Here is a 10,637-nt window from a genome sequence, read left to right on the forward strand (position 1 = left end):
TTCAGACTGAGTGCCTTCACTTCATGTGCTTTCTCATTCGTCTCCTTGCAGATTGACAAGCTAGTAATATGGATTCTGAGGTAATCAGCTGACATTTACAACAAGGAATAGCAGAAAGTTACATATAGTTGTGTCTCGTGGAGGACTGAGAGACATCTTGAACACAGTATCTTCATCCTTGAAAGGTTAAATACCCTTTTGGCAAATGTTATGTCAGTTTTCTCTTCTAGAGACAAGATTTTTTTTTTTTAAATCTTAGTAGAATGCAAAAGGCTTTGGAATTTATGAAACTTGGCATTATACAACTTTGAACTGTAGTGAGTTAAGGCTTGATCTTAAGCTCAAGGAAAAAAACCAAACAAAAACAGCCATCAGTGGGAAGATTTCCATTGACTTCAATGGACTCTGTATCAGGCCTGTAAATTGGGGCTTACATGGTCTGTCCAGCTATTTCATTTATTTTATCCTTACTATTTGCTTTGAGCTAGGAAGCTACCACCCAGCCCTGTGAGGTACCAAATGCCCTCAGTTCTCTGCTCAGCACCGTGCATGAATGGCTCCAGTTAACACAAATAACATTAACAGAAACAGGTTCAAGGCTTCAAGTGTCCCTATCAGTACTCTAGGGAGAGTGTTTTTACTTAGGAGCCGGAGGTGAGGATTCCTGGAGCTGGATTAATAATTGCCCCCTCTCCTATTGTAAGGATTTTGATTTGGTGGAATCAAAAAGCAGTGAGCCAGATTGTGACCCAGTGTGAATGAGCATTAAAGCCACTTCTAATCCCCTCTAACGTTTTAATGATCAAACTGCAAGCTAATTGAAACGGACTGCCCTGCGCCATCTTCATTTACGCAAGCCTCCCACTACCCATTTCTACATTGACTGTTTTTAAAGGAAAGCTACTATTGCCCTAGCACATGTACAGCTTCATCAGCAACAGCAATGGTGGAAGAATCACTGTAGACAGGCCACTGTAAGTTCTCAAACCACCATGTCATCTACATTTGCTTGGAGCATCCCAAAGCACCCTGTCTTTAGCAATGGCTTGCAGTGTAAGGGCCTGATTTTCAGAGATGCCAAGCACTAGGGCCCATTCTGCTGGAAGGTGAGGCCATCACAAGGAGAGAGACATTCCTTCCTGGTAGTTGCACCCACTTTTAACTCATCTCCATTTTGGCCAGTTTATATTTCCCCATGATACTAAGGTAAACTCTGCCAGTAGGGGTTTGGGATCATACAACGTAGACGGTAATAAATAGGAGAATTCCCATCATCGTATTTAGAGTTTCCAGTGTCTAATCCTGCTCCATCCTAGCACGTGTGGAAAGCAGAGTGTAAGCAGATGGGGCTCCCACTCTTCTCCTAACAGTGCACATTTGCTCTGGAGCAGTTCTAAACTCCTGTCTGGGATTTGCCTTTATTGTTAACAAAGCCGGCCTCAGACTAAGCTTTCTCCTAAGGTTGGTCCTACAGTTTTCTATTGCAGGATTCTATTTCTGCAGCTGCTCAAAGAGACAGATTTAACTCCCTGTCTACATCTGGATTTAAGCTAATTACTAATAGGACCCACGTGGTCTGGGTGACACTGAGTAAGAGTAATTGAGTCTGTTCAGGGTCCTAGCACATGACATCAGCATGAGTCAGCAAAACAACTCTGCATTTCTGCCTAGATATCTGGAACCTGATATCTTGTTACAGTGACAAACATTTTGATAGGTTCAGATGGCAAGAGTTGAGATATGCAGGCCAGGATACTCTGACATCTAATAATGTCTAACTGATCACCATAATACCTGCATGCAATCAGTGTTTTACAGTGGTGCTCACTATGGAATCTGAGCAGCAAGCCAAAGCAAAATTTACAAGCAGAATCTCTTGAATGAGGAGTGTAATCCTTTATTTTATAAACCTCCAGTATGATTTTGATCCCTACTTCCTAGTCCTACTTCTTTCCAGGGAATTTGCTACAGGCATGAGATTAACATTGTGCGCACAATACCAGAGCGAACTGCATACACACAAATCAATGAATTCTCTCTTGGAAAAAGAGAAGAAACATGGCAGCAGCTTTAATGCAATGTTCTTTCATAACATACATTGCCTTGGTAGAGCAACAAGCCTATAAATACCCGCCTTGCCACACATTAGCATTAATAGCAATCTTCTATCCTTGTACCTCAAAGTGATATACAAGCTACTTAGGGCAAGACTTAACAATACTAACTAAATCTCACAGTACCCTGTGAGGTATTTTAGATTAGGCGTAAAAAGCAACAGAGGGTCCTGTGGCACCTTTGAGACTAACAGAAGTACTGGGAGCATAAGCTTTCGTGGGTAAGAACCTCACTTCTTCAGATGCAAGTAATGGATCTGCATCTGAAGAAGTGAGGTTCTTACCCACGAAAGCTTATGCTCCCAGTACTTCTGTTAGTCTCAAAGGTGCCACAGGACCCTCTGTTGCTTTTTACAGATTCAGACTAACACGGCTACCCCTCTGNTGCCGTGTCCGCAGGTTCAGCCGATTGCAGCTCCCACTGGCCACGGTTCGCCGCTTCAGGCCAATGGGGGTTGTGGGAAGTGGCGCGGGCCGAGGGATGTGCTGCCGCCGCTTCCTGCAGCCCCCATTGGCCTGGAGCGGCGAACCACAGCCAGTGGGAGCCACGATCGGTCGAACCTGCAGATGCGGCAGGGAAACAAACTGGCCGGCCCGCCGGGGGCTTTCCCTGAACAAGCGGCGGACCGGCTTTGAGAACCACTGCTTTAGGCTGCAGACACAAACACCGGGGCTTTTTCCTTGCCAGCACAGTTTGTATGTTCCAGGTTTTGGAACACTTTAGCTTGCCACCTCTTAAATGTGCCCACCCTGGTTAGAGTATCAGAATCTAGAAGACCTTCCCCAAACCCCCATGAAAATAATCCCCTTATCCTTATTTGGCAGTTTGTGTACAGGGGGAAGAGATTCACCCTCATGCTAAGGTCTAGCAAGCCCCATGCACTCCTTCAACCAAGAGTATGGATGTGTTTTACCTCTCTGATGTCCAGATGCATCTGTGCCTCAGTTTCCCACCAAAGAGGTCTTTCGCAGGCTGGTAGGGCAATTTGACCTATGGTCAGACTAGATCTCTTCTTCCTAGGCAAACAGGAGCACAAACAAAACCACCACAAATCTTCTCTTTTAAGTGCTCCACAGATAACTTCACTATCTCTGGACCACAGTCCTTAGTCACTTCATTGCAGCCTTTTCAGGTGGCACAGCTGAGATGTAGAAGAACCCAGGTCCTTTTGCCCTTTTGTTAGCCTTGAGAGCCTAAACAAAAAAGCATTCCTCAGCTATAGCCTCTACATTTTCACTGGGGCTATTCCCTACACTAGCTCACTTCCCAGCATCCTAGACCCTCTTACACATCCTCCATACAGTCCTTTCTAGGCTACTCTGCTAGCAGGGAGACACACCAGCTCCAGGCCAACCCTTGCGTCTGGAGAGCTTCCCAGGCTTCTGCTGGATCTCTGTCAGCTCTCTCCTACCAGAGAGCCATATCTAAGCACTCTGCAAACTCTAATTACCATGGAATCATCCAGTGGGCTGTTCCTGCCACCTCTCTTCCACCCTTTATCCTGTTTCCTTCTTCCCAGCAGGCCTTGCTCCCCGCCCACAGTCACATGATCCAGGTAGAGAAGAGCCAGGCACAGGTGAGAGCTGGGACTTTAAAAGCCCTGCTTACCCTATGACAGTGAGGGAGAAAGTGAGACTTTAATAATGGACTGGCCTTATGCTAGCCATGTGCACTAGGAGGAATTTCTCTATTTAACACCTGGCTTGGTAACTCTTGATTGCTTTGCACCAGCTTAAGGCCTCATCCCCCCTATACAGAAGCAGGGGACAGGAAGCTCTGAGAATTTTAATGTACACTGCTCCCTAGGGTTCTTCCATCAGGGAGTGGGATTAGGGTATCTCCCACCTCCGTGCAGAAAAGGCCTGGGGCTCCAGCCCCCAGATATCATGGATCTTAGCAATTGTCTGGAGAACAAGGCCATTTACATGGAGGCCCCACCCTTTGTCTAAATTCCACAGATGCATGACTCCATTGTAAATGCAGGGGCAAGGATGCCCTGCTCACTGCTGCTGGTGGTGGGAGAGGGAGGCAAGCCAGCCCAGGGAAGTCAGGGAGTATTAACTTTTAGAGTTTTCTCTTGGGGTTTTAGCAGGGAGACAATCTGGGAGGAGCTGAGATGGCCTCCCTGCCCTCAGCCCTTTCTGTCCTCACTGGAACAGAAGCACCTGGGAGGGGCCTTGTACGGAGCTAGGGGAACATGCTGCAGAGGTGGAAATCTCCTTCTCCCTGGACAAAAAGTCCCCTCTGCATCTGCATGGGAAAAGCAGCATGAGGCTGATTCCACAGCAGGCTCTATACACTGCACCTAATAACAGAGCTGTCCCGAGGGAGCATGCCCCCCCTAAACAGCCTTATACTGCGATCCTGTCTTGAATTTGGGTTTCACCACCCGTCCTGCAGCAATTGACAAATTATGCAGCCACTCTTGAAAAATGTGGATGCTTATTTTGAGTACCTGGATTTTTCTGGAGCCCAGCTTGACATACCTACAGTCTGATTTTCTGGAAGTGGTGAGCCGTTCCAGTCCAGTCCTGGAGCTGACCATAAGACTCGAGAGACAAAGTAGGTGAGACAATATCTTTTATTGGACCAACTTCTGGTGGTGGAAGGTAAAAGCTTTCGAGCTACACAGAACTCCTCTTCAGCGTGTGCCTTCCACCAAGAGAAGTTGGTTCAATAAAAAATATTACCTCACCTACCTCCTCTCTTTCATATCCTGGACCAACGCAGCTACAGCAATTCTGCAAATTCTGTAAAGCCCAAGGAGTTTTAAGCTGGGGACTCAACATTAGAGACCACACTTGAAAATTTGAGCCTAAATACAAGCAGCATCATTGAGCTGAAATGTATAAACCAGTTCTCTACTTGCACCCGGTGTAGTCATTTACAGCTGTGCAAAGTGTCTATAAAACACTCCCATTCACACCCACTTTTCACATGAGTACACAACTATATAAGGCGCAAAGCAGGGGCGAATCAGGCCCATTATATAATACAATTTTGTAAGTTGGGCTGTATATTTTTAGTTGTCTGAACACACATCATTAGATGTACATCAGGAAACATGCTGTTTTGCATTTTGGTTAATTACTTAAGTGATACAGAGACCAAAACAAAACTAGGGACATTGACAAGAAACAAAAACAGGGCAGAAGAGAGTCCTGCCTGTGTATACAGGGAGGGACGGCAAAGGAGATCTAGCAGAGCCCTAACCACGCAGTTTTGACTCAAGTAAAGTGGACCCCAACACTATACTGTATTTGTGTTTCCTCTAGGCCTTGTTACGCTCACTGGGATCAGTGTCTACGTCGCATACTCAGCGGCTGCCTTCAAGGAAGCTCTCTGCCTTTTGGGAAGGAACAATCTCTTGGAGGAAGTTGACATCAAGTTTGGCTGGTCTTTGGTGCTTGTGTGGGTCTCCTTCATTGCAGAGGTGCTGACTGGGGCAGCGTTCCTGCTGGCTGCCCGAGTGGTAGGCCTCAAACAGAGACGGGAGCAGAGGATCTGAAGCAGCAATGCAGCCTAATGATAATGTGGAATCTAACAAGGTGAACTGACTGTGGATAAGAAGAATGGCAAAGCTACTCCTGAGCGTACCATGCTGCTCAGCTAGCTCCTCTCTTAACCAATGTGCAGTGCTCACTATGGCAACAGTTCATTGTTAAATGTTAATGAGGTGACCTTTGTGTCTTTAAAAGAAAATAAATGGTGTGTATTTAGTGCTCACTAGACAAGCCCAGAGACTGAGCTGTCCCCTTTTATTGCAGGACAGATCTAGCACAACACAGCTTCTCCTCTTTCCTTTCCCCCGCCAACTGCCCCTGACAGAGTGCCTCATGACTGCACTGGCGTCCTGTCTCCACAGCCCACTTAATCCTAGGCCTCTGCTGAGACTCCTAACAAAGGTGCCAATTAGTGCTAGCTGTGATGGAAGCCTCTCTCCCTTAACAGCTGGCCTGAGACCATCACTACATTTATTGTACATAGGCTACTAAGCAGCCCTTAGACATTGTGACCTTCATGTCTGCTCTTATACAGATTCTATATATCTGAAGCCTGGTTAAGAAAGAGTGAGAAAGACAAAAAACACATGAATAATAAAAATGTATCTCCTAGCACAGTTTCACTGCACAGAATGAGAGTCAGATTAGTGATCTAGGGTGCCATGGAATTCAGAATATTTGAAGGGTGACCTAAACCACACACATGACAATCCAGAGTACTCGGGCTTCTAGCGTACTTGAGTGATATCCCAGGTACAGTAGTAGGACTTGGTCTGAAGTACAATTCAGTAAGTATCAGTGGTATTAACACTTTACTAATTACAGATTAGTAATTAACAATCTTTACTAATTACAGATTCTCTCTGTTCCCTTACATCTCACTTCAGACATGGGAGACCTTCATCTTTTATAGCATAGCTGTGATTCTATTTTTTAATGACACACATGTGAATGTGCACACACAGAGCTAATGTTAGAAATGAAACAGCTCAAGAAACCTGTAAGCCAGGTCAGGTATTTCTAATTTCAAGAGAGTTCCTTCAGAACATAGCACTCACTTTACATGGTAGACGATATTTACCCCACACCATTTATTACACATTGCTAGTTGGATTCTTGAAATGCATGATTCTTGGGCTGTATTAGTAGGAGCATTGCCAGCAGATCGAGGGACATGATTATTCCCCTCTATTTGGCACTGGTGAGGCCACACCTGGAGTATTGTGTCCAGTTTAGGTCCCCCCACTACAGAAGGGATGTGGACAAATTGGAGAGAGTCCAGCAGGGGGAAACGGAAATGATTAGGGGGCTCGGGCACATGACTTACGAGGAGAGGCTGAGGGAACTGGGGTTATTTAGTCTGCAGAAGAGAAGAGTGAGGGGGGATATGATAGCAGCCTTCAACTACCTGAAGGGGGGTTCCAAAGAGGATGGAGCTAGACTGTTCTCAGAGGTGGCAGATGACAGAACAAGCAGCAAAGGTCTCAAGTTGCAGTGTGGGAGGTCAAGGCTGGATATTAGGAAACACTATTTCACTAGGAGGGTTGTGAAGCACTGGAATGGGTTACCTAGGGAGGTGGTGGAATCTCCATCCTTAGAGGTTTTTATCCGGCTTGACACAGCCCCAGCTGGGATGATTTAGTTGGTGTTGGTCCTGCTTTGAGCAGGGGGTTGGACTAGATGACCTCCTGAGGTCTCTTCCAACCCTAATATTCTATGATTCTCTGATACTTTAACATTGTCATTTACTTTGTTCTCCAACATGTTTCTACATCTGGATTTATAATTTCAATGGAAACTCTGATGCATTGTGGTAGGATGTATTTAACTTGTGCAAAATCATACATACAGCTCAGCTGAAATTTATCTTCTGTGCTGAGTATCCTGGCCAATAATGCCTAATAGAGGGCTTGATCCAGTGCGATTAACCGTCAAACTCCCAGTGACTCCAGTGGGCTTTGGATCAAGCCCATATTGAGTCTAATGCTCCACTATATTCCTATTAAGGATGTGTGTTCCTTTATGACTTCAGTGTAGTGATCCAGATGAAATGGACGCATGGAAAACCATTCTGAAATAAGGAGACTGTGCAAATCTAGCACAGGACTGAGAGTCAGGATGCTGCGGTCACGTCTCAGCAGTGCCCCTGATGTGCAATGGGACCTTGGGCAAGTCCCTTTATCTCTCTGCACCATAGTTTCTTCATTACTGAAAATGGGGATAACTGTTCTCACCTGCTTCTGTTAAATGTTATAGCAATTTATTATTTTTTGTATTAAAAAACTGCATCATTAGTGATATTGTAGCACCTAGAGACCGCAGCTGAGAGCAGAGTCCAATTGTGCCAGGTGCTGTATGGACAGAGAGAGAGAGAGGCCTTGCTCCAAAGAACCAGCCCTGTAAACAGGCTAAGGCAGGAAAGAAGGGAATTTAATGGAGTTGGAATAAAGAGATTAAGTGATTTGCCCAAAGCCTCACAGGAAGTCTGTGGCAGAGCCAGAAATCAAACCAGATCTTCTGATTCCAAGTCCAGTGCCTTACCCACAAAACCCTCTCTCTCCTTTTCATCAGGATGAAATACAGGGAGGATTTTTTAAAGCTCCTCAGTGATTTAGGAGCACAAGTCCTATGGACAGTCAATCAGTCTTGCGCTCCAAGGTCACTTAGGTGCTTTTGAAAATCTCACCTCACCACATTCCAGTGTTATTGTATTTTCAACATGTTGCCGTGCACTTGAATTAGGCAGGATAAATTTCTGGCTGTGTACTATCAACATGCAATCACTTTACCAGTGCAAAAATATAGTAACTGCTTTAAAATGGAAGTAGGGAAAATCCTTCATTACCAAAGTTACACACACTTGAGTATGGTACTTTAAATGTTATGTGTTAGACTCAGCACCTGAGTAGTAACAAAAATCTCTGTATGTGTGAAATCGCAATTTAATGCCGTGCCAAAATTTGTATCATGTAACTTTAAATGTAGTTACTTATAAACGTACTGTAAGCAGCAGCTTCATGCTGATCTCTGAATATTTATTACCGCTACTCCATTAAAATGGGCCTGAATTGTGATGAACCCCCTAAAATGACATCTCACAGCTGAGCATGATTTACAAAAGCACAGGAGAACTAAGACATACGTTTTCCATAAGGAATGAGACAGCTTTCTGTGCAGAGTTATTATATATTAATATGATATGCTTTCAAAGTACCTCTATAAAACATCTGAATTGTAGTTGCACAAAGTTTTTATAAATATAAATATATACGTTCGTATAAAGGAGTAGTCCTTAGTGGTCTGGAGTGGTCCTTAGTGGTCTGAACTAAGTACAAAACAAATGAATTTGTCACCATAAATCACTAATGGATTATGTTTCTGTGTCTTCTAGGAGCTTTTAAAAATCTTCCCCTAATTCCTTATTAGAACTTCCTGCACTATTTGGATGTGATGATGGCACAGCGTTATTCTTCCTTGAGAGTTTATGAAAAATCCTTAAAATTCTCTGAAATAATTCCCCACGTGAAGCATTCAAACACGCACATATATCTAGAGAGAGATGGGGTGGAACAGTCCATGGGAATTAAGGTCCTCAGCACCTTGTTGGGTTAGGCTCAGAGACAGGAAATAGTGTGGAGGCAGTTTTATAAAATGTGACAAATGTGACCATCATGGTTCTTTCTGCCAGCAAGATTAATGCCTGTTTGATATCCAGTAGTTTGCTGTGCTTCCCCACAATGCGTTACTGAGCCTGGCAGACTGACTTGTCCCATTAACCCCTGCTGACATGTAAACATGCTTAGGTAAAATGGCCATGGTTAAAATGAAGGAAAAAGGCAAGACTTACATACTTGGCGCACATGAGAAAAAGGACCCTCGGCCAGGTCAGAGGCCAGAAGCCAGAGCCAGGCAGTGCGCAGCACTGGCTGCTTGCAGATGCTAATAGCTGCTTGGGTGTCAGCGGCTGCGGAGGGCAGGGCCCAGGAGCCCAGGCTGGAGTGGGTCAGAACCGGGTGCTGTTGGTAGCCCCAGACCTCCCACCCTATCCTGAGGTGTGTCCCGGTGGGTGGGGACACAGGCCGGGTGCTGCTTTTGGGCCCCCCGAACCCTTGCCTGGGTTTACTCCTGCGCTGTTGCTGGAACTGGGCACCCAGCCAGCAGCCGCTGCTCTCTCTGCCTTCAGAGCTGGGTGGCTGGAGAACGGCACTGTGACAGGCTGGCTACAGGGTGGCTAAGGCAAATTTTGGGGTGGCTAGAGCCCCTGCAAGACCCCCTTTTGACAGGTTACAAATAAGTGAAAACAATGCAATTAACATCCCATTAGTCTTCATGAAGTTAAAACACCAAATCCACTCATACATTTAACAATCCCTTTGGGATTAGGGAATAGGCCTGGGGAATAGGCCTGGGGTTTTGGCATACACTGGTACCTGGACTGCCAGAGTCACAGTCACAATGACAGAGCTGATGGGTCGACCGCCATGGGAAATGCTTTTGAAAGTAAAATGCTGTTCATAGATTTATGCATATAATGTTTGGTGAGATAGGGAAGTACTATCCCAGTTTTACAGATGGGGAGCCGAGGCATGGGGTAGATTAAATAACTTGCCCAAGGTACCATAGAAAGTCTGTGGCATTAAATCCAGTGTCTCCCAAGTCCTGTATCAGTGCCCTACTCACTAGGCCATCCCTCCTTCCCTCTAATCTCTGTCACTTATTTTAAACACTATCAAATGCATTTTTTCATGCTCCAAGGACGGAAGGAGTTTTCCTAAAAAGGTCCCATCAGCTCCATGTCTTTGCACAGAATATTTGGCTCCACAGGAGAATTAATTTTTAAAGTTATTGAAAACAGGAAGCTATAAGGAAAATTCTGACAACTTTAACTGAAGCTTTAGCTACCAGAAAAGCATTTGCTTTAGATCTGAGCTCTCTTAAAACTGTATTTTATTCATTTTGGTAACAAAAAAAATGCTATATTGATTTTTTAAATTGCTGGAGTGGTTTTCTATGTCATTT

At 44.9% G+C, this 10,637-nt stretch overlaps 1 protein-coding gene across 2 annotated transcripts in view; it reads left to right on the forward strand.

The window, feature by feature from the left end:
* The window catches only part of TMEM114 (transmembrane protein 114), a 31,295-nt gene extending 25,441 nt beyond the window's left edge, over positions 1-5,854 (forward strand). For both annotated transcript variants that reach the window (XM_034783965.1, XM_034783966.1), the window contains one exon: positions 5,391-5,854. In XM_034783965.1, coding sequence (XP_034639856.1) covers positions 5,391-5,623 — 233 coding nt within the window. In that variant the 3' untranslated portion in view covers positions 5,624-5,854. The remainder of the gene's footprint in view (positions 1-5,390) is intronic.
* Positions 5,855-10,637: the final 4,783 nt, after the last annotated feature.

The sequence above is a fragment of the Trachemys scripta genome, chromosome 10, assembly GCF_013100865.1.
Source record: "Trachemys scripta elegans isolate TJP31775 chromosome 10, CAS_Tse_1.0, whole genome shotgun sequence".
In the NCBI taxonomy this organism is placed as follows: domain Eukaryota; kingdom Metazoa; phylum Chordata; order Testudines; family Emydidae; genus Trachemys; species Trachemys scripta.